General features: G+C 47.6%; 1 protein-coding gene and 1 long non-coding RNA gene across 3 annotated transcripts; one reads left to right on the top strand and one right to left on the bottom strand.

Annotated features, from left to right (window-relative positions):
• The first annotated feature begins 292 nt into the window (after positions 1–292).
• LOC116745767 lies at positions 293–14,706 on the top strand. Its single transcript, XR_004347548.1, has 3 exons — positions 293–342; positions 13,132–13,216; positions 14,501–14,706. It is a non-coding gene; the product is annotated as an uncharacterized LOC116745767 (long non-coding RNA).
• A 4,569-nt stretch (positions 14,707–19,275) lies between these two features.
• Positions 19,276–21,381, bottom strand: UBB (ubiquitin B). 2 transcript variants are annotated; one of them, XM_032616794.1, is made up of 2 exons: positions 20,994–21,381; positions 19,276–20,335 (listed from the first exon to the last, which is right to left on the bottom strand). In XM_032616794.1, the coding sequence occupies exon 2, from the start codon at positions 20,327–20,329 to the stop codon at positions 19,412–19,414; it is 918 nt and encodes a 305-aa protein (XP_032472685.1). In that variant the 5' UTR covers positions 20,330–20,335; positions 20,994–21,381; the 3' UTR covers positions 19,276–19,411. The 2 variants fall into 2 exon arrangements, with proteins under 2 accessions (XP_032472685.1, XP_032472686.1); XM_032616795.1 differs by lacking the exon at positions 20,994–21,381 and adding an exon at positions 20,681–20,879.
• Between the last annotated feature and the right edge of the window lie 2,909 nt (positions 21,382–24,290).

Raw genomic sequence — 24,290 nt, 5'->3', positions numbered from 1 at the left:
CAGGCTGAGTCAGCCTGGACCAAGGAAGCATCAGATAGCCTGACCGAGACAAAGGATGAGCCGGGATGCGTCCGAGGTCGAGCCAAAGAACCCGCGGTCAAGCACCGAGGGGTGAATGCCAATCAGGAGACCAAGCAGGTGACGCAAAGGGCCCGCCTCCACGCCTCAGCCACGCCCACACCCGCGACTCCTCCCCTCCGCGCCTCAGCGTCGCTCGCACAGCCAGTTTCCCGAGGGAGCCCCTCCCTTCGCGTCCCCTCAATTACCCGCCCAGGTGAGGCCCCGCCCCTTTTCCCGACGCGCCGCGGGAGCCAGGTGGCCGCGGTCCTGCTGGGCCTCCAGGTAAGGACGCGGTAGGAGCGCGGCAGAGCCTCCCCGCTGACGCCCCCCTCCCCTCCCCTGTCACAGCGCGGGAGTGCGGGTGTCCGGGCTGTGGCCCCCTCCTCCGTCCAGGGGAGCGGGTGCGCGCCCGCGGGGCGCACCCAGCGGGTAGGGAGGCACCTGCCTCGGGCTTTCTGGGCGTGGGCAAAGCTGGAGGCGCGCGCTCGAGCCGGCGCCTCGGAGGCTTTCTCTTTTTTACGCCCCACCTCCACGCTGGGAGGGAGATGTGTGGGCTTCTCGATTTTTGAGAAGCGGAAACGGAGTCTGAGGGGTGAAGTTAACTGGCTCGCTGTCGATTACAGCTCCGTTCGCAGGTGATGGCCGTGGGATTGGAAACGGGCGGTCCCGTCTCCTTTTGCGTTCCCATCTCTTTTTTTTTAAAAGTCAGGTTTATTGTAGTATAACTTACACCCTTTATAACTTTAATGTGCTTTGTAATTTTTAAGAATTTACACCCCTTTAAAGCCAACAGGTCAGAGAATTTTGAGAAAAATATACAAGCATGGGCTTCCCTGGTGGCGCAGTGGTTGAGAGTCCGCCTGCCGATGCAGGGGACGCGGGTTCGTGCCCCGGTGCCCCGGTCCGGGAAGATCCCACATGCCGCGGAGCGGCTGGGCCTGTGAGCCATGGCCGCTGAGCCTGCGCGTCAGGAGCCTGTGCTCCGCAACGGGAGAGGCCCCAACAGTGAGAGGCCCGCCTCTACCGAAAAAAAAAAAAAATATATATATATATATATATACACATATATACAAGCATATGACCACCACAGTGGTCATTGTCATCACCCCAAAATGTGCTCTGGTGCCCCTTTGCCCGCCCCTCCCCCACCACCATGGTCTGGTAACCACTGATGATTTCTGTCCTCTACGTCTGCGGTCTCCACAATGTCATGTGAGTGCAGTCACACAGTATGTGTCATCCCTGGCTTCCTTTAAGGTCCCACATGTCTTGTTTTTGCTGCAGTTCCCCTTGGCAGTGTCTGACCACCTCCCAGGCCCCTAGACTTTGAGGAAAATTTGTTGTCCCTGCCTGGGGCTAGTGCTGGCCTGGAAAGGAAGGATGTTTTGAAGGTGCCTTAGTCCATTCAGGCTGCTACCACAGGCTAGGTAGCTTATAAACAACAGACATTTATTCCTCTTAGTTCTGGAAGCTGGGAGTTCAAGTCAAGGCCCCAGCATGGTCACCTACTGGTAAGGACCAGGATGGTAGCCAGGACCTTCTCCCTGTATCCTCACCAGGTGCAAGGGCAACATCCCTCTGGGTCTCCTTTATAAGGGCACTAATGTCATTCATGAGGGCTCCATCCTCCTGTACTAAGCACTTCCCAAAGCCCTACCTCCTAATACTGTCATCCTGGGCAATAGGATTTCAACCTGTGAGTTTTGGGGGGCACACAGACTTTCAGACCACAGCAGAGGGAAGGACAAGTTGACTCAAGAACCAGGGACAGGAGTGCAGAACAAGGGTTTAGGACGTTTCAGAAATGCCACTCACATTTAGACTTTATCATGTAAGTTGTGGAGAGTGAGTTAGAGTTGACTGTTAGACCCTCCCTCAGAGCCCCAGGGTGCCCCAGGGGCCTGCCTCAATGTTAAAAACCCATCTCAGAAGAGAAAGGTTGTTGGCCAGGAAGGCTGAGTGTCCAGGCCAGCACAGCCTGAAAGCAGCACTTGGGTCCAGTGAGTTGGAGCGAGAACAGGAAAGCTTACGCATCAGAGTCTCCTTTGTTTCTCTGCATGGTCTCCTTTGGTCCCAGTTCCACTTTTTCTGTTTGTTTTGGGGGGATCTCTGCCTTTCATGGAAGAGGCTTTCCTCGAATGTCTGGCACCAGAAAGCCAGCTGTGTGGATGGGGCTTCACTGAGCATCCTCCATGGGTGATGTCACAGTTCCCACAGTTTAGCAGACAGGTGTCCACTTCATTCCCCCCAGTCAGCAGGGTCTCCTCTGTGCTTGGGTTCCCAGGGCACTAGGTCTCAGCTTCTCTACTGAGTTACGAGTGGCCATCCACCGTCCATGACGCAAACACTGCTGGCCGTGCCTCTGCCTGGTCTCCCCTCCTACTCTCTTTGTCCCTGTGGATTTACTTTTTTTTTTTTAATCTTCTATGATCACTTTAGAGGGGCTTGGGGAGGAAGCCATTTTTAAACCATGGTTGTGATGTTTTATTTCTTTTTTCAAGACAATCTGAAGTCATCCCCACCCCCTCTGCCCACAGAAGGTGAAGAAGTTGAAGTTGGGATAATGTGCAGACCACCCTTTGGAGGTGTTTCATTATACAGGGAAGCAGGGAGGTGGCACAGTAACTAAGGAGACGTGAGGTCAAGGTGGGTGGGGATTGTTCGTTTAAAGATCAGCTGTCCATGAAATGACAGATTCTGTTTGTATGCTGATGCATGTCCAGTGGTCAGTGCAGGGGGAAGGGTACCTGCAAGAACAGAGACCTCAAGAAGGTGAGAGGATGGCCCAAGTGGAGGTTTTCATCTCTGTTCATGGAGCGAGAAAAGGAGTCAGGTGATCCAAGTGTAGACAGGTTTCAGGCCAAGGGTGGGAAGGTCTGATGGCCAGTGTTTTCTCAAAGAAACGTGAGGTCAAGGTCACCATCTGGGAGTAAGGGTGTGGGAAGGTTGAAGAAATAGAGCCTATCACCTCCTAGAGAAATGGAGAACTGCAGGGCAGTGCTCAAACCCCTTCGAGTTTTGTCGTCATGAATTTAAAATGAAGCCAGTCAGCTGAGGTGTGTGGTACCCTCCCCCGAAGGCAGGTGCAGGACTCTTCCAGGCTTCAGGTTTTGCTAGGTGACTAGGGAAGAGGAAGAGGTGTGTTTCCAAGGGAGGGTATATGCAGGGATCAGACCCTCTCCTCCCTCCCCCACCCCCAGCAGCTCCCAGGGCCCTGGGTACCCCAAGGCTAAAGGGGTTCCCAGTCTCTCTTGTAAATAAGCCAGGTACCACATAACAGCTGGTGCACAAATCTGCCCGAGCCTGAGAAACTCAGGGAGAATGTCGGAGAAGGAAAGAGAGGGAAGGGGCTTTCCAGAGGCTGAAGTTGGGGGCATCAATTAACCTCCAACCCAGAGAGCTGGTCCTGCCCAATAAAGGGCTCATGCCAGGGGCTGGGGCTCTGAATTCACTTCTGTACCTCAAACCTGCAGAAGTGCCAGGGCTCTACCAGCTCTGGACTCATGTGTGCAAAAGTTATTTTAATTCTGACTTCAATGGTTGGTTTTATGAAAGTATTTCCCCTTTTTCTTTGTTCTTAGCTATATATTTTTTCCTTTTTTCTTTTTTGGCTGCGCCGTGTGGCTCGCAGGATCTCAGTTCTAATTAGAGTTTTTGTCTTTTTTGGATATATGCCCAGAAGTGGGATTGCTGAATCAAATGGTAACTCTATTTTCCGTTTTTTAAGGAACCTCCATCCTGTTCTCCATACCCTCTCCAGCATTTTTTATTTGTAGACTTTTTTTTTTTTTTTTTACTTGTAGACTTTTTTTTAATCTTTTTTTTTTTTTTTTTTGCGGTACGCGGGCCTCTCACTGCTGTGGCCTCTCCCGTTGCGGAGCACAGGCTCCGGACGCGCAGGCTTAGCGGCCATGGCCCACGGGCCCAGTCGCTCCGCGGCATGTGGGATCTTCCCGGACCGGGACACGAACCCGTGTCTCCTGCATCGGCAGGCGGACTCTCAACCATTGCGCCACCAGGGAATCCCCTGTAGACTTTTTGATGATGGCCGGTGTGAGGTGATACCTCATGGTAGTTTTGATTTGCATTTCTCTAATAATTAGTGATGTTTTGTTTTGTTTTGTTTTTGTTTTTGTTTTTGTTTTTGTTTTGCGGTACGCGGGCCTGTCACTGTTGTGGCCTCTCCCGTTGCGGAGCACAGGCTCCGGACGCGCAGGCTCAGCGGCCATGGCTCATGGGCCCAGCTGCTCCGCGGCACGTGGGATCTTCCCGGACCGGGGCACGAACCCACGTACCCTGCATCGGCAGGCAGACTCTCAACCACTGCGCCACCAGGGAAACCCATTAGTGATGTTTTTTAAAAATTTTACTTATCTCTGGCTGTGTTGGCTCCTCGTTGCTGCACACGGGCTTTCTCTAGTTGCGGTGAGCGGGGGCTACTCTTCGTTGTGGTGCACGGGCTTCTCATTGCGGTGACTTCTCTTTGTTGTGGACCACGGACTCTAGGCTCATGGGCTTCAGTAGTTGTGGCTCGTGGGCTCAGTAGTTGTGGCTCTCGGGCTCTAGAGCGCAGGCTCAGTAGTTGTGGTGCACGGGCTTAGTTGCTCCACCGCATGTGGGATCTTCCCAGACCAGGGCTTGAACCCATGTTTCCCGCACTGGCAGGTGGATTCTTAACCACTGCACCACCAGGGAAGTCCCAGTTAGCAATGTTATTAGTTAGCACATCTTTTCATGTGCTTCTTGGGCACCTGTATGTATTCTGTGGAGAAATGTCTATTTAGGTCTTCTGCCGATTTTTTGATTTTTATTGAGCTACATGAGCTGTTTGTATATTTTGGAAGTTAAACTCTTGTCGACTGCATCATTTGCAGATATTTTCTGCCCTTCCATAGGTTGTCATTTCATTTTGTTGATGGTTTCCTTTGCTGTGCAAAAGCGTATAAGTTTGATTAGGTCCCATTTGTTTATTTTTGCTTTTATTTATTTTGCCTTTCCTTCCCTCCATTTTTATCTCCTTCTTCCAGGACTCCTATTTTCTAAATGTTACCACTTCTACTTTTATCCTCCATATCTCTTAGCTTCTGTTTTATACTTTCTGTTCCTTTGTTCTTTCCTTTTTCCTTTTGGGGAATTTCTGTTCTTCCAGTTCACTAATTCATTCTTCAGCTGTCTAATTCATCCATTCAAGAGAATGTTTAAATATTATTTTTTAGTCCAACTATTACGTATTCAACCTAGTCTCTCTTATTGGTTCTTTTTGGTGTTTTCTTGTTTTGTAGTTCCAATAGCTTCCTTCTATCTTTTAACATGTTTATTAACCTAATTTAAAATTCTTATTCTGAAGATCATGCAGTGTGTAGCTTTTCTCTTGAATGTGGTGATGTCCTTAACCTGTGGGATCTGACCTGTCTCCAAGTAGATAGTGTCAGAATTTAGTTAAATTGTAGGACACCCAGCTGGTGTTGCTGAATTGGTTAGTGTTGGGGAAAAAAAAAACAACCTCACATTTGGTGACCAGAAGTATCAGAAGTGCCATATTGAGAGCAGAGGAGGTTGCCATACTATATCCTCTGGGTATATTCTGTTCTGTCCGCAGGCCCCAACAAGCTCAGCGCATGGGGAGTAGATAAACCCCAGAGGGAGGCTCCAGAGAACACAGCCAGCCACCCCTCGACCCACAGAACAACCCCTCCAGGCCTGTTTTCACACTGTGCTCTCCAGAGGGACTCACCCCTACAATGTCATCCGTTAGGCCTGGTTGTTTGGAGGGGGATGAGTAGGCAATTGCCGAAATCAGTCAGTCCCAGCCTGTTTTTCTCAGCATCTCCCAAACACAGGAGGTCTGGGCCACCCTGATTTGGCTCCAGAGGCCTGGAGCGGAGATGAGAGTCACTGGAGGGGTAGCAGCAGGTACTGCATGTTCCAGCGCAATGGTGGGGGAGAGGCAGGAGCAGACCCACTCCTCCATTTCATCGTCCCAATTCAGAACAGCGCGCCCCCCCCCCAGCACCCCAGGAGACTTTCACACCCTCCCCTGTCTTGGGAAGCAGCCCTCAGGGCTCCTGACCCTGACCTAGCTTGGTATTTATCATCCCTGGTAAATGGGGATGTTACAGGCCTGTTCCACTTGGTGACTGGGCATGTTTGTCTGGGCGGCCTCAGCACTTTGCACAGGGTAAGAAGAACCAATTTTTTTTTCCTTTTTTATTTTTTTAATTGAAGTATAGTTGATTTACAATGTTGTGCTAATGTTTGCTGTACAGCAAAGTGACTCAGTTAGACACATATAGACATTATTTTAAATATTCTTTTCCATTCTGGTTTATCCCAGGAAATTAGACAGAGTTCCCTGTGCTATACAGTAGGACCTTTTTGTTTATCCATTCTAAATGTAATAGTTTGCATCTACTAACCCCAAACTCCCAGTCCATCCCTCTCCCTCCCCGCCCGGAAGGACAAATTTTATTTCTCCACACGTGAGGCTTTGGAGTAAGGCCCAGAACTCGTGTCCCCAGGAGATGTTTAGGCCCATATTCACACAGAGCTGTTCGGCCCCATCTGTCCGGATGGAAGTGGTGATATTTGCTGATTTCTGGGTGAGACCAAACCATGCCCCACAGAAAGTTTGTGTCTCCACCTTCTGCCCCTTACGTTCTGTGTTCCTGGGTCACCCCAGAGAGCCTGCACAGATGGTGTATATACTTTGGGGTATGTCTTTAGGCATGGGCCCCGTATTTCACTATAAATTTCCATGTGAGGAGACCCATTTTGCGCCCCACTCACCTGAACCTCGTGGCCAGAGGTTGGAGCCGTGCTGCACTGCTCTGGCCTGAAATACAAGTGGGGACGGCAAAGCTGGAAGTGAGATGAGTGAATTATTTTAGGTGGATGACCCGAGTCTGCAGGAGAGCAGCCTCTTAGAGGAAACCACCAGCACTTTACTAGGACTGAGCAGTCTCCACCTGCCTTCTTGTGGTTTTACAGAAAAGAGGAGAGGAGGTCGCAGAGGTTTCAGCGTCGGGGTGGGGGTGGGGGTGCCAGAGGAGTGCAGAGGATGCAACGTGCATACTCTTCCAGCCCCCACTGCACCCCTTCAGCCTCTGTCTTCTCGCCTCTGGAGGTCTCTGTTTGTCTCAGCTCCCTGCTCATGCCCTTGGGTGGCTCGGGGCCTTGGTCCCTCCCGAGGTCCTGGCTGGTGTGGGAACAGGAGCCTCCAGGAAAAGCTTGGGGCAGGCGTAGCATCATCTAAAAGGCCGTCAGAGCATCTGAACTTAAGTATTGGCTGCAAAAAGAGAGCAGGCCTCTTGAGCTTCTAAAGGTGATTACGCTCAGGCCTGATGCTCAGGAAAACAGCTTTCACAGGAGTGGGAGGGGCCGGGGTGCCGATTCTCAGAAGCCAGGGCAAAGCAGGAGGTGTTGGGGCTGCCAGCTAACCCATATATAGCAGGGTGGGAAGGCCGAGGATTATGGAAGGGGAGAGCATTCTCCCTGGGGAGGAAGGCCTTCTTTGGGTAAGCCCCAAAGGCCCTTTTCTCTCCCAAATGCTTAAGCATCCCCTTTGCTGGATGCAATGGTCAGTATTTTCCGCTCTGACTCAGGGAGAGCAAAGCAGTTCTGAAAACTAGAAGTCTGAAGAAAGGCAAGCTGAGCAGAGCCGGGCCTCCCTCCGGCCTTCTCCCGCTCCAGAGCCTCCTGCGCGGATGGATGTGAGCAGATCCGGGCCTCCCTCCGGCCTTCTCCCGCTCCAGAGCCTCCTGCGCGGATGGATGTGAACTTGCTGCTGCTTCGCGCAGCAGCCTGAGTTCTGGGGCCAGGTGGCCCTGCTGGCCCAGCCCCTCCACTCCTTCAGCGTGTGGTCCATGCCTCTCAAGCACTGGCCTTGAGGGATGGAGGGAAGGCCCCCAATTTTCAGAACGGCTCCCTCACTTCTTTGGCCCAGAAATCATAAAGAAAAGGATTGGCAGATTCCTTTTGAAATCCAAAACTTCGGTTTTTACAAAGACACCATAAACAAAAAGTGAAATAACCCTCTGAAAGACACTATTTATGACAGTTACAACAGAAAAATGATTACTTTTTAGAATGTATAAGGCGGTCCTACAAATTAATAATAAGAACGGGCAAAGATGTGAACAGGTAATTTGCAGTACAAATTAATGTCAAAAAATGCAAAAAAGTGTTTAATCTCACAAGTTTAATCAGGGACATGCAAATTAAAACAGTGTCATTTTTGCCCTTCAAATTATCCAAAATTCAAGTGATTATTAATATATATTGGATATGGTCACCTTATCTTTGATAAAGGAGGCAAGAATATACGATGGAGAAAAGACAGCTTCTTCAATAAGTGGTGCTGGGAAAACTGGACAGCCACATGTAAAAGAATGAAATTAGAACATTCCCTAACACCATACACAAAAATAAACTCAAAATGGATTAAAGGGCTTCCCTGGTGGTGCAGTGGTTGAGAGTCCGCCTGCCGATGCAGGGGACACGGGTTCGTGCCCCGGTCCAGGAGGATCCCACATGCCGCAGAGCGGCTAGGCCTGTGAGCCATGGCCGCTGAGCCTGCGTGTCCGGAGCCTGTGCTCCGCAATGGGAGAGGCCACAACAGTGAGAGGCCCGCGTACCGCAAAAAAAAATGGATTAAAGACCTAAATGTAAGGCCAGACACTATAAAACTCTTAGAGGAAAACATAAGCCGAACACTCTATGACATCAATCACAGCAAGATCCTTTTTGACCCACCTCCTAGAGAAATGGAAATAAAAACAAAAATAAACAAATGGGACCAAATGAAACTTAAAAGCTTTTGCACAGCAAAGCAAAACATAAAAAAGACAAAAAGACAACCCTCAGAATAGGAGAAAATATTCGCCAGTGAAGCAACTGACAGAGGATTAATCTCCAAACTTTACAAGCAGCCCATGCAGCTCAATATCAAGAAAACAAACAACCCAATCCATAAATGGGCAGAAGACCTAAATAGACATTTCTCCAAAGAAGACATACAGATTGTCAACAGACGTATGAAAGAATGCTCAACGTCACTGATCATTAGAGAAATGCAAATCAAAACTACAATGAGGTATCACCTCACACAGGTAAGAATGGCCATCATCAAAAAAATCTACAAACAATGCTGCAGAGGTGTGGAGAAAAGGGAACCCTCTTGCACTGCTGGTGGGAATGTAAATTGATATAGCCACTATGGAGAACAGTCTGGAGGTTCCTTGAAAAACTAAAAATAGAACTACCATATGACCCAGCAATCCCACTCCTGGGCATATACCCTGAGAAAACCGTAATTCAAAGACTCATGTACTACCATGTTCACTGCAGCTCTATTTACAATAGCCAGGACATGGAAGCAGCCTAAGTGTCCACCGACAGATGAATGGATAAAGAAGATGTTGCACATCTTCAATATACAATGGAATATTACTCAGCCATAAAAAGAAATGAAATTGAGTTATTTGTAGTGAGGTGGATGGACCTAGAGTCTGTCATACAGAGTGAAGTAAGTCAGAAAAAAATACTGTATGCTAACACATATATGTGGAATCGAAACAAAAATTTAAAAAATGGTTGTGAAGGACCTAGGGGCAGGAGAGGAATAAAGACGCAGATGTAAAGAATGGACTTGAGGACATGGGGAGGGCAAAGGGCAACCTGGGACGAAGTGAGAGAGTGGCATGGACATATATATACTACCAAATGTAAAATAGCTAGTGGGAAACAGCCACATAGCACAGGGAGATCAGCTTGGTGCTTTGTGACCACCTAGACGGGTAGGATAGGGAGGGTGGAAGGGAGACGCAAGAGGGAGGGGATGTGGGGATATATGTATACGTATAGCTGATTTACTTTGTTATACAGCAGAAGCTAACACACCATTGTAAAGCAATTATACTCCAGTAAAGATGTTAAAAATATATATATATATATATATATATATATATATATATATATATATATAGGGGATTCCCTGGCGGTCCAGTGGTTAGGACTCCATGCTTCCACTGCAGGAGGCGCAGGTTTGATCCCTGGTCTGGGAACTAAGATCCTGCAAGTTGGGCAGTGTAGTCCCCAAAATATATATATATGAGGGTCTGGAGAACTAGGTACTCTTATGCAGTATTGGTGGGAATTCATATTGGTATAGTTCTCTTTTTTATTGTGTTAAAAAATACATAACAAAATTTACCGTTTTAACCCTTTTTAAATATAAGGTTCAGTGGCATCAAGTACATTCACATTGTTATGCGCCGTCACCATGATCATCTCCAGAGCTTTTTCATCGTCCCAAGCTGAAACTCTACACCCATTAAACACTGACTCCCCATCCCCTTTCCTCAGCCCCTGACAGTCACCATTCTACTTTCTGTCTCTATGGATTTGATTACTCTAAGGACCTCATATAGGTGGAATCATAGAGTACTTGTCCTTTTTGTCTGGTTTATTTCACCAAGATGCATCCACATCACATGTGTCAGAATTTCCATCCTTTTCAAGGCTGAATAATATTTCGTTGCATGTGGTACCGTCTTTTTTTTTAATAAAGCATTTTATTTTTAAAATTTTATTTATTTATTTTTGGCTGTGTTGGGTCTTCGTTTCTGTGCGAGGGCTTTCTCTAGTTGTGTTGAGCGGGGGCCACTCTTCATCGCAGTTCGCGGGCCTCTCACTATCGCGGCCTCTCTTGTTGCGGAGCACAGGCTCCAGACGCGCAGGCTCAGTAGTTGTGGCTCACGGGGCTAATTGCTCCGCGGCATGTGGGAACTTCCCAGACCAGGGCTCGAACCCGTGTCCCCTGCATTAGCAGGCAGATTCTCAACCACTGCGCCACCAGGGAAGCCCCCTGTACTGTCTTTTTGAAGGGCAACTTTGTAGTAATCACAGATTTCAGTGCCATATTCTTTGATACCATTCCACTTCTAGCTATATCCTGAAGAAATATTTGCACGTCTGAGATGAGACGTTCTCAAGGATATTCATTGGAGCATTGTTTTATTTATTTATTTATTTCTTATTTTTTCGGCCACCCACCACATAGCTTGTGGGATCTTAGTTCCTGACCAGGGATTGAACCCGTGCCCCTTTCAGTGGAAGCCTGGAGTCCTAACCACTGGACCGCCAGGGAAGTCCCTGCAGGGTTGTTTTAATAGCGAAAAACCCCCACAAATATCCATCAGTAAAGAGATGGGTAAAATATGGTCTGTCTGTACTGTGAAATATATTGTAGCAATTCAGAAAGAAGCAGGGAGATCTGTATGTGCTGGCTTCAAGCTACATGAGTATGTTCTGTACAATTCCTTTTATGTATAATTTTTAAAGTATGTTTTTATATAATACATACATATGTAAACACACTACAACAACCTGGTGGTAAATACACCAAACCTTTACCAAGTGACACAGAGAAAGATAAGTGTGGAGAGAGATTCCGAGGAGGGACACTGAAAAAGGACTTTCAAGTTTTATTCTATACACACACACACACACACACACACACACACACGTATCCATTGATTGAGTCTTGACAACTGGATCACACTCACTGTTATTTAAGTAAAAAATACTGAGAAAATAGGAAATATGCTAAATTGAGTATATTTGGATTGTAGGTTTAATGGGTGCTTTCTTTTTCTGTATTTCTCAAGTTAATTACATTGAGTATGTATTACGTTCATAATTAGGAAAGCAATAAATTTTTTTGTGTGTGTGTGGTACGCGGGCCTCTCACTCTTGTGGCCTCTCCCGTTGTGGAGAACAGGCATGGCTCACGGGCCCAGCCACTCCGCGGCATGTGGGATCTTCCCGGACCGGGGCACGAACCTGTGTCCCTTGCGTCGGCAGGCGGACTCTCAACCACTGCGCCACCAGGGAAGCCCTAAAATTATTTTTTAATAGCGCTTTTTAAAACCATTTTAAAAATTGAAGTATAGTTAATTTACAATGTTGTTAGCTTCAGGTGTACAGCAAAATGATCCAGAATATATATGTTCTTTTTCAGATTCTTTTTCATTATAGGTTATTATAAGACATAGAATATAGTTCCTTGTGCTATACAGTAGGTCCTTGTTGTTTTTTTGTGTTCTTTTTGGCCATGCCGCCATGTGGGGTCTTTGTTCCCTGACCAGGCATCGAACCTTTGCCCCCTGCAGTGGAAGCGTGGAGTCCTAACCACTGGACCGCCAGTGAGTTCCCGGGTCCTTGTTTAGCAATAAAATTATTTTAAGGAAAACATGGTGTACCTACTATGAATTATTATGCAGACATTAGCAAGATTAAAGTAAATATATACATTGGGATATGTATACACAAATGTGTCTGTAGTGGCATAGAAATCCAGAAGGATACCTACAACATGTATCCTTACAGTGTCCTTATGAACCAATAAGTAATGTTCCCATCACCCCTGATATAATTTCATTCCACTCTTCTCCTTGCTAAGTTCCTGCTATACAGGCCATCATATTGATCTTGAATTTAAGCTTTCTTCTGCCGTAGGGCCTTCGCACACAATGTTCCCTTTGCCTGGAACACCCTTCCCCCAGATCTCATGAGGCAAGTCCCTCTTTTCCTCCAGACCTTTGCTCAAATGTCATATTATCTGTGGGGCTTTCCCTGATCACCCAATGCCCTTTATTCTGCTTTATTATTTTTTTTTTTACTATAGTACTTTCCATTATCTAAAATATGATGTATTTACATATTTGTCTGTCTCCTCTCCTCTTTAATGTAAGTTCCGTGAGGGCAGACTTGGTCAGTTTTGTTCATTGCTACATTTCCAGTGCTAGAAACACAGTAGACGATAAATATTTGTTCAATGAATAAATGGATGGAAAAATAGTCTCTTTCAATGGTTTGCTCAGGGGCGTGTGAGAGAGGTAAGAGGGGATTTTTCACTTTTTACTGGATACTCCTATATGTCATTGGATGTGTTTTATCAAGAGCTTGGAAAAAAAAAAAAAGAGCTTGTATCACTTTTGTATTTTAAAAAAATCAGGTAACTTTTTAAAAAATCACATGTCCAAACTTTACTACTGTTTTGTCTGTTAACAGCTGATGAAGACAAGCCATAGCAGGTACCAGCTAAGAACAACTTACAGAAGAAACATTTAACCTGAAAAGTCTTATCCATTTCCCTGTGAGTTGGAAAAATGTTTTCCTTTATATTGTTCTGTTTTGTATTTCTCTATTTTTGTTTTAAATTTTATTTCTTTATTATTTATTTTTGGCTGCGTTGGGTCTTTGTTGCTGCGCGTGGGCTTTCTCTAGTTGCAGCGAGCGGGGCTACTCTTCGTTGTGGTGCGAGGGCTTCTCATTGCAGTGGCTTCTCTTGTTGCCGAGCACGGGCTCTAGGTGCACAGGCTTCAGTAGTTGTGGCACATGTGCTCAGTAGTTGTGGCTCGCGGGCTTCAGAGTGCAGGCTCAGTAGTTGTGGCACACAGGCTTAGGAGCTTTGCGGCATGTGGGATCCTCCCGGACCAGGGCTCGGACCCGTGTCCCCTGCATTGGCAGGCGGATTCTTAACCACTGCGCCACCAGGGAAGCCCCTGTGTTGCTCTCTTTTAGTAGCAGAATATCCAGACCCAGTTTGTGACACTCCCTGAGGCCAGCAATGCTTCTGCCCTGCAGAGGCCAGGAAACCAAGCAAAATCAGCAGTGCTGGGTAGGGAGATGGGAGAGGTCATGTCTCTAACAAGGTTTCTCAAAGTGTGAAGGATGTTACCCGATTGAAAAGTTAAGTGGAAAAAAAAAAAAAGTGAAATTGGAACACACTGGGTTGAACCACATTAAACTGGTTCCTTTAAGGCAGAACTTCTTGGAGTCTTCAAGATGGTCTCCAAGGGGGAAGTAACAGACAACTTCCTGAGCTCCTGTGACCACAGCATCCTTTCACAGTGGTTGTAATGTTTGGAGGACAGAGTTTGGGAAACACTGATATCAGAAACTTGTGAAGGTAAAGGTGTTCCTTAAGAGGAGTGCTGGTGTTAACATGGTTAGAGGAGTATGTGCTAGAGTAAATTATAGGCGTTGGCAGACCTACTAGCTGGAGAGTGACACTCAGCTTCTGATGGCCACGAAAAAGAGGGGGAGATAAGGATGGTGATGGGATCAAGAAAGTATGAAAAAAGGCTTCCCTGGTGGTGCAGTGGTTGAGGGTCCGCCTGCCGATGCAGGGGACGCGGGTTCGTGCTCCGGTCCGGGAGGATCCCGCATGCCGCGGAGCGGCTGGGCCCGTGAGCCATGGCCACTGAGCCTGCGCATCCGGAGCCTGTGCTCCGCACCGGGAGGGGCCACGGCAGTGAGAGGCCCGCGTACCACAAAAAAAAAAAAAAAAAAAGTTAAATCTCAAAACTTATTTCCCAGTTAGTATCGTTGCACTAAGTGCAAGATCCTTTCCCAAAAATCAACATTTATCTTCAAGCTTCCACTTGGTGTTGGCTGGGCCTGATTGAAAGAGCCATGACTTGCCCCTTCGGATTATTTGAGGAATGAGCAGAGTGTATCTAAAATGAAGCTTGTGATGGACTTCCCTGGTGGCGCAGTGGTTAAGAATCCACCTGCCAATGCAGGGGACACCGGTTCGAGCTCTGGTCCGGGAAGATCCCACATGCTGCAGAGTAACTAAGCCCGAGCGCCCCAACTACTGAAGCCCGCGCGCCTAGAGCCCGTGCTCCACAACAAGAGAAGCCACCGCAGTGAGAAGCCCGCGCACCACAGCGAAGAGTAGCCCCCGCTCAACGCAACTAGAGAAAGCCCATGCACAACAATGAAGACCTAACGCAGCCAAAAATAAAAATAAATAAATAAAATAAAAAAAAAATAAAATGAAGCTTGTTGAGGTTCAGTAATCTTGGTGAGGTTCGGAAAGTCTCGTGAGATGTAGTTTCCATGGAAAATTAAACAGAGACCGGTGCAAAATAAGTCTACTCTGTGCAGTTTGGGAGTGCGGCCTGACTTCAGGGCGGAATGACTGGCCCTTGGACGGGGCCCGCTTGTTGTGAACACTGCTGGTGCTGTGTTGTCAGTGACTTCAGTCCTCTTGAAAGCCTGGGGGTGGCGATAAAGAAGCTGAAATACATCTCCCTTCACAATCCCCCCTTTCCTCTCCTGAAGCCACACACACGGGCCCACCCATCTCCGTGCTTGTGCCCACGCGCACACCTTTTTCTCTAGCATTTTTCACTGCCTTGAATGGTGTTCTGTGAGTTCCTATCTCCTTCATTCTGTTGAACTACTGCATTATCATCATTTAACCGCTCCCCTTTGATGGGCGATTAGCTTATTCCCAATTTTGTCATTACAGTAGCGTTGTCAGCACTAGGCAAGTTTTTCCATTGTTTTAAGTACTTCACATGTGATCCTCATAACTACTCTGATAGGTATAACTACCCCATTTTTATAGGTAAGGAATCTGATGTACTGACAGGATAAATGAGTTGCCCAAGGTTACAAGCCAGTAAGTGGTGCAGCCACATATGAACTCAAGTAGTCCTGTCTCCAGAGCAACACTCTGAACCATTACATTAGACGTTTTTACACTGAGGGCATATGATCTTTTAAATTGAATAGACCTAATTTTATGTAAAATCCACTGTGCCGTTTTTATATTTTTCATTTCACTGAGAACTGGCAAAAACTTATCTTGTGGTGGCAGCAGGCTACAGACCAGCCCCTGGGACCACTGCTTTCAGTGTACCAAGCAAGTATTCTTTTAACACATCTTTGCACACACGTGTGAGCATTCTTTCAGGAAAGGGAACAAGAAATATATTAGCAGAAACTCTTTTTATCCACTTCCTAAGTAAAAGGGAAACAGTGAAGATTACAAGTGGGCGTGGTTGAGTGGCAGCTTGTGCAAACTCTGGCCTCTCAGGGCACGTAATGATGTACAGTACAAGCAGTTCTGGGCAACACAGGGAATCTGCTTTCCTGAGATAGCACAGGTCCAAGATTACGTTTAAAATAATTTGCAAGACCGACCCACATATACTTTGGACACCAGCCTAACAAGTCACAAAGGTCCCATAAGCATCCCTCTGTGTTATTGTTTCTGAGGTTTTATAAGGGGTGGAGAGGTCCAGGGAGACATTCCCTTAAAGGAAGGGCAGGTGAAGTATTTGCACCATGGGCTGTAACGGAATATACGTGTATCTTCCTTCCCATGGGCTCTTTAACATTTGGACCAACATTGGACTTGAGAACTATATTCCTGACAGTTGGATGAGAAGCTAACTGGACAAGGAACGTTGAGATGAGTAGGTGATAGGACTGAGAACTCTCTTGGCTTGAGATACGTGAACAAATCTTTATGAACTCTCCCATCCCTTTCTAGGTCATCCCAAAGTTTCACTCCTAATCACATTTCCCCACTGCATTGCTGACCCCTCAGTCAGCAAGAGTCAGCTGGAACCACAAACCACAATTGGCCTGTTTAATTCAGTGTAGAGCAAGGTTTGAGGCCAAGAGTGAAAAACCGACTTCCAAAACCAACTGATAGCACAGGTTGTTGAAGACCAACGCATTTAGAGAGACTTTTCCTTGCTCAGACTTCAGGTGTGTAGAGTGAGTTTCCTGAGATCCACAGATTTCAGGTGTGTAGAGTGAGTTTGTTGAGATCCATGAATACCTTAAGGGATCCCTACAGATAGGAAGAGATCCTGAGAGAATTAGGGCAACAGCTGAAACCTTACTCAAGGGATTCACAGGACTGCAGACCTGCGAGCCTGTCAAGTCAGTGATTTGGGAGAAAGGCCAACACAATTGTGCGAGTCCTATCGCCCAAATCAGCACTAGTCTTCACTTACTCAGGTGAAATAATTTTTCAGGTTTATTAAGTGTAACGTAGGAAAGAACTTTTAATCCTCAAAACCCAGCTTTACTGCAAAAGGCCTAAATTATTAAATATTCAGCAAAACACCCGTCCTGCAAGCAGCAGTTTGAGGGGCAAGGAACCTAATAAAACTTAATGAATTTTCTGAGCTACGTCAGAGTTGACACTTGGATTCCAGTCCTTGGTTTGCCTGGAACAAAAACCAGGCCTTGAGCAAGTCAAAACACTGTGACTGGGAAGGATATAACCTTCCAATCTGACAGTGAATATAATGTGTTCCCTTAAGTCTAAGGAAGGCTTTTTAAAGGCTTGATGTTTCATTACCACTTTTTTTTTTGCGGTACGCGGGCCTCTCACTGCTGTGGCCTCTCCCGTTGCGGAGCACTGGCTCCGGACACGCAGGCTCAGCGGCCATGGCTCACGGGCCCAGCCGCTCCGCGGCATGTGGGATCTTCCCGGACCGGGGCACGAACCCGCGTCCCCTGCATCGGCAGGCAGACTCTCAACCACTGCGCCACCAGGGAAGGCCCATCCGAATCAGGGGACGCGGGTTCGTGCCCCGGTCCGGGAAGATCCCACATGCCGTGGAGCGGCTGGGCCCGTGGGCCATGGCCGCTGAGGCTGTGCATCCGGAGCCTGTGCTCCGCGACGGGAGAGGCCACGACAGTGAGAGGCCCCAACAGTGAGAGGCCCACATACCGCAAAAAAATTAAAAAAAAAAAAAAAAAAAAGGTTTAATATAAGCAGTTTCCCCCCTTTCTGGCCCAAGTTTTTACCACTCCAAGCAGTTGAAGCATTAACAGTCTAAAATTAAGAGCTACCTCCAGAGTCTAACTTTACCAAGAAAACCAGGTAAGTATTCCAATTTAGTATTCCTAGGACAGAAGTTTAAGAAAAGCTACTGCTAGGGCAGAGTTCCTAAAACTATGCACCAAGCACTTCTCAGGTAAACCTGGAGTTATCAAAGGTGTATTTCTAGACATGCTTGGCTTTCTACATTTTTGTAACACGCCTGAGTGATTCTTACCCCTAACATTGCTCTTGTTACACCATCTTTAGTACCAGAAGAGCTATTTCCCTAGCATAGTGCAAAATTGAGATAACCAGGAGGGCTTCCAACTCCTCCCCCTTACTTGCACGTCCCTCCCCTCACCACTGCTTTGTACCAAGTTGAGAACGTCCACTGAAGTTACATTATAGCGAGTCGACTGTGAAGGGGGAAGAGGTTGAGAACTTAAAAGTATTGTAAAAAAATAAATTAAAAAAGAGTACCTTGTGCCCAGATTCTTACTCTCTCGGTTTTCTATCAGTATTGGAAACATAGTGCCTAGTGTTATTGGTACGGCAGCACAAAAACTGCTTGTGTAGGGCTTAGACAAGATTCTTACCATGACCTGAATTAGAGAATCTCTTTTACTGGAGCAATCTTACCCTTACAGTGAGGCAAAGCTGTTAGTCATCAGGAACCAGTTATGTTAGGAACCACCTTAATTTGCTGCCTAACACACCCAAGTCAGCAAGTTGCCTTAGGTTAGTATACCCTTTTTTTGTTTTTTTAGAAGATGTTGGGGGTAGGAGTTTATTTTTGCTGTGCTGGGTCATCGTTTCTGTGCGAGGGCTTTCTCTAGTTGTGGCAAGCGGGGGCCACTCTTCATCGCGGTGCGCGGGCCTATCGTGGCCTCTCTTGTTGTGGAGCACAGGCTCCAGACGCGCAGGCTTAGTAGTTGTGGCTCACGGGCCCGGATGCTCCGCGGCATGTGGGATCTTCCCAGACCAGGGCTCAAACCCTTGTCCTCTGCACTAGCAGGCAGATTCTCAACCACTGAGCCACCAGGGAAGCCCTAGTATACCCTTTTAACTCAGGAATTCTTTCAAGCAATTTGTCTCTCCACCTTTGTTGACTAGGGCTCCACTTGGTTCTTGGCTCAGTTCACATAAAGCAGAATTAGGGTTCTATATCATTATCTAAGGCTGAGCACTTAAATGTAATGCACTAGAAAGAAAAAAAAATGCACAAGGATAGTCAACAAATAATGATACTGAAAGCACAACTGAGCAGCCTGGACCACCATCTGAGGTGGAGGCACACAGGCAAGTTTGCTTTCTCTCAATATGCCTCCATATTCAATAGTTTTAAATTCTTACACTTTGAAATTGTTTTAATGACACCAGAATCCTAACTTGTAAATGATCTTGAACAAAGGACAAAAGTCCCTACACCTTGGCACACCCAATGTTTATCAAAGTCAAGTGACTTAATTTTGGTCATATTGACCACCTCAAGTTAAATGCCTTCTTTGAACACCACTTTAACCAGTTAGGAGTCCCCACCATCACTACATAATTTCAGGACAACAGACACCAAATGCGCTACCATGCAACAAAACCTTTATTAACATTTTGAACAAGTTCAGCTACTACTGAAACTATCTTAAATTGGGGCAAATAGCTAGAATGCAGGGTGATGCCATTACTGGGCATTATGAATGCAAGACTGAATAATTAACAGCCACCCCTCAGACGGAGGACCAGGTGCAGAGTCGACTCCTTCTGGATGTTGTAATCAGAGAGAGTGCGGCCATCTTCCAGCTGTTTGCCTGCAAAGATGAGCCTCTGCTGGTCAGGGGGGATGCCTTCCTTATCCTGGATCTTGGCCTTCACGTTCTCGATGGTGTCACTGGGCTCCACCTCCAGGGTGATGGTCTTGCCGGTCAGGGTCTTCACGAAGATCTGCATACCACCCCTCAGACGGAGGACCAGGTGCAGGGTCGACTCCTTCTGGATGTTGTAATCAGAGAGAGTGCGGCCATCTTCCAGCTGTTTGCCTGCGAAGATGAGCCTCTGCTGGTCAGGGGGGATGCCTTCCTTATCCTGGATCTTGGCCTTCACGTTCTCGATGGTGTCACTGGGCTCCACCTCCAGGGTGATGGTCTTGCCAGTCAGGGTCTTCACGAAGATCTGCATACCACCCCTCAGACGGAGGACCAGGTGCAGGGTCGACTCTTTCTGGATGTTGTAATCAGAGAGAGTGCGGCCATCTTCCAGCTGTTTGCCTGCAAAGATGAGCCTCTGCTGGTCAGGGGGGATGCCTTCCTTATCCTGGATCTTGGCCTTCACATTCTCGATGGTGTCACTGGGCTCCACCTCCAGGGTGATGGTCTTGCCGGTCAGGGTCTTCACGAAGATCTGCATACCACCCCTCAGACGGAGGACCAGGTGCAGGGTCGACTCCTTCTGGATGTTGTAATCAGAGAGAGTGCGGCCATCTTCCAGCTGTTTGCCTGCAAAAATGAGCCTCTGCTGGTCAGGGGGGATGCCTTCCTTATCCTGGATCTTGGCCTTCACGTTCTCGATGGTGTCACTGGGCTCCACCTCCAGGGTGATGGTCTTGCCGGTCAGGGTCTTCACGAAGATCTGCATTTTGACCTACAAAGTAAAAGTGTTTCACCTCAGGATTTTTTACTGCTTTCACAGGTAATCAATTCTTTACAACGAACAGTTTATTATTCTTAACTGCGTTAATGACTCACAAACCTCCCCCAATTACTAGACTAACCGTTAAGTTAGTCACTGAACACAAAATTCCTTAGTCAAGACGGCAACCAAACGGGATGGGAGAATCAAAAGTGCTTTCTGAGATTAACATCCATTCTCTCTCCCTTAACTGCTACAGATATTTCGTTAAAATGCCCCCGCCCCAATTTCCCCCAAACCTAGTATCATGGCGGCATTAAAATAAAAATCCGGTTAGACGGAAGTACGGTGCGATACCTTCTCCACGTCGGGATTCAAATTAAAACCTTTCCAGAAGCCCCAGCCGACTACCTCTCTCCCACCTTCCCCGCCACGAAAAGACAGAATGAAATCTCCATCGGTTAAGTATCCGTTGGCCTCTGCGGGCTCGCGCACCAACCGCCCCGCTCCCAACCCGTAAACAAGGCCCGCTCTTCCGGAAAGGCCGGCGCCGCGTCACCTCGCCTCCCCTCCCCCACCCCTCCCCGCGGCCTCCGAGCCCCCGCCCGCTCACCCTCACGGACGCCCCCCTCTCCAGTTCTCCCGGCACTCGCAAGCCGTGGGCCAGTACCTGTGAGCGAATCCGAAAATGCTGCGAATTCAAAGACGCCGAGTCACCTCTACCCCCAACGCAGCAGGTCCCAACAATGCCAGTCGCCTCTGAACGCTCCGGTTCGGCAGGGCCGAAATTTATGCAACGTCTGTTGCGTCACTTATCACTCTTACGTAGGCGCCGTGTCCGTGCGCCGCTGAAAGTAGTTCGCTCGGCCCCCACCTCCCGCGACGCAGTTAGGCCCTTCGCCTGAGCCCTAAATTGCTTAGAGCCGAGCAAAGGATCCTAACAAGTCAGCTCACCTCTCTTCCAGGTGATCCTTCTCCTCCTTTCGGAAAAGGTAGGAAAATTATCGGGCGGATGAATTCGAGTTAAGGGGACCTTCCTCGAAAGCTCTGGAAACTTCCTTGCGGCGCCGGCGCTGATTGGTGAGGCGTGTGAGGCGAGGCCGGCGCTGATTGGTGGAGAACACGGCGGCTCGGCTGTTGCTGGGCTCTGGCTGGAGTGGTTAGGCACCGACGTTGCTTAGTAACTGAGTGCGCGTGCGCGGCAGAGGGGCGCCTTCGGGAGAGAAGCGTACTTCCGGCCGGGGGTGGGGGAGGGGCCCTTCGCTCCTTCTTCCAAGGCCCCGGCCCCATAAATGTGGTGTTTTCAGGGCTTTGGTTGGAGCACAGCGGGCTCCGCGGCGACTTTCCTGAGAAGGGCTCCCGGTCCTGCTCTGGAGGTGCCCAGGCGCTGGGCGGCGGGGGCCGCAGTAGTTTTTCCCGGTGTCTGCTCTGAAGCATAAGCCCCCCTCACACTGGCCTGTTTTTATTTTTGTTCTTGTCTGGATCAGCGTTGCGGAGCTTTAGTCACGCTTTACAGTTAGGGTGCTTTGGTCGTGCTCTGAGGAGACGAAATCTAGACTCTGTCGGTGGACTCTCTGCTGAGCCCCGCTTTCTCCCCCGACCCTTCCTCCACCGCGGAGCCCCCCTCTCCCACCCCATGCCGTGGAGGTTTCTCCCGAGCTCTCTCATCGCGGAGCACCCCTCCCCCCAGCCTCTCCCACGGCGAGGCCTCCCCCGCTCCCCATCCCCCCACCGCGGATCCCCACCCAACGCACACTGCGAAGGCTCCCTCCCTCTTCCGCATCATGGAGGCCCCGCTCTCCCCGCCCCATCACCCTCCATGTGACCCGGCGGCCGTGCAACGACCAAAACTGCACATCCCTTTCCCTCCTAGCAGTTTGTCCAGACTCTGGTGGGGAAAGAGGGAATGTGGATTAGGGAGTCGAAAACCCACTTGGAGAGACAGAATCCATGTACGAGAAATAGCTAGTATTTTTAGTGTCCCATCAATGTGTTGGTTGTGCACGCGACCGTAAAGGTGGGCCTAACCAGCTCGGACTGGTTTCCGCGCACTGGGGTTATGGCCGCTCGTCCGCAGGGAGATAACCCAAGGAACATGAGTAAGGCAGGCGTGTTTGGATCCGGAGCCCCGCAGCCCCGCAGCCCCGCAGCCCCGCGTCTAAGTCATGCAGGTGGAGGCGTAAACAAACACGTGAGCGGCTGTTTGTCACGTAATAGCAGCCTCCCTAAGAGGCGGTGTAACGATGTGCACATGAGTACCAACTGGCTAGCTATCACTTAGAAAAGGTCGTTAGTCATTAAATGACATCTCTAAGCTTAACATTAAGACTATGTCGGTGGAGCTGTGACAGGTCTATGCGTTAACGCCTAGACAGCTCTGAATTATTTAAAACTTGGTAAGATCTACTGACAGGGGTAATAGGAGATGGAAATAAAGTTTCTTTAAGATCGTTTGGATTGGGAGGTAGTTGATAAAATGTTTATTGAGCAAAGTATACATTTTCATTTTCGTTAAGCTGACAGGGAGTAGTCTGAGCTTGTTTCACCAAATCGCAGTTCCTCCTGAGTCATACATGTGAATTGGTAGAATGATCTAGAATGGAGATCTCATGGTTTGATATGATGACTTGGCTGGGAATTCTAGCAGTTGCCAGAAATAAGTTAGTTATACAGCTTCTTGGTTTAATGTTTTACCGAAGGGCATTTGGTAAGCTCAACATAGCAAACTGTTTTCAGAAAGGAGGCCTGTGCCTTCCTTGTATAATAAAAACAAGATGAATTTTTTACGGCCTGTTTATAAATAAAACTTTTAATAATAGCATCATTTCCGGTGATAAATTGCAAAAAGTAATTGGTAAACAAATTAAAGACTAGATGGGCAAAATCCCCCAAATCAGGAATTTGGAAATCTAGCACAATACTTGGTATTGTGCTCAATAAATGTTTGTTCAGTGAAGTGCAGTTTCCCTTTTGTTCAACTGGGAAAAAAAAACCCAAACAAACAACTGTGACAGCCTTAGACACTTAAAATACAAAACAGAAAGACAGTACTTATTTAACATCCATAGGCAGATAGTTTTTGCCTAGGCAGTTCCTTTGAAAAAACGAAGAGGATTTGATTCTGAGATTCAAAGTGATGTTTTACTTAGCTAGATGTCTTTTAATAAAAATCTGTGAGAAAACTATGTTTCCAATTATAAATTCACAATTGTTTTCTTGACATTATCAGCTGATATTTAAAGTATGGAGTTAGTCTGTGGTTTGTCATTTCCTTGTTTGGCAATTTATCTCGACAGAATTATGAGACTAATTCCTAATTTCTTACCACCGACTTAGAAACTTTGATATTGAATGCCCAAATGAACACAGAGCAAAATTCTAAATTGTCTTTACACTGGGCCTCAAAATTACAAAAACCTGTCCATTTAAAAATAGGTACTCAAAAATGTTTTTACTGTGAAATATTCCATACATATGTGAAAGTTGGAGGTAATATAATAAACACCATATAACCACCACCCAACTTTATTAAATCTTAACATTTTGCTATTTTGCTTCAGCTTTTTTTGTAATATAAAAATTTATTTAGTTTATTATTTTTGGCTGCGTTGGGTCTTTGTTGCTTTCTCTGGTTGCGGCGAGCGAGGGCTACTCTTCGTTGCGGTGCGCGGGCTTCTCGTTGCAGTGGCTTCTCTTGTTGCAGAGCACGGGCTCTAGGAGTGCGGGCTTCAGTAGTTGTGGCTCGTGGGCTCTAGAGCGCAGGCTCAGTAGTTGTGGCACACGGGCTTAGTTGCTCCGCGGCACGTGGGATCTTCCCGGACTAGGGCTCCAACCCGTGTCCCCTGCACTGGCAGGCGGATTCTTAACCATTGTGCCACCAGGGAAGTCCCAGTATTAGTCATTTTTGGACTGGCTGATTTCACTTAACATATGTCTTCAAGGTTCATCCGTGCGTGTGACAAAATTT

The sequence above is a fragment of the Phocoena sinus genome, chromosome 20 (assembly GCF_008692025.1).
Source record: "Phocoena sinus isolate mPhoSin1 chromosome 20, mPhoSin1.pri, whole genome shotgun sequence".
Classification (NCBI taxonomy): domain Eukaryota; kingdom Metazoa; phylum Chordata; class Mammalia; order Artiodactyla; family Phocoenidae; genus Phocoena; species Phocoena sinus.
This window is presented reverse-complemented; position numbering and strand designations above follow the sequence as displayed.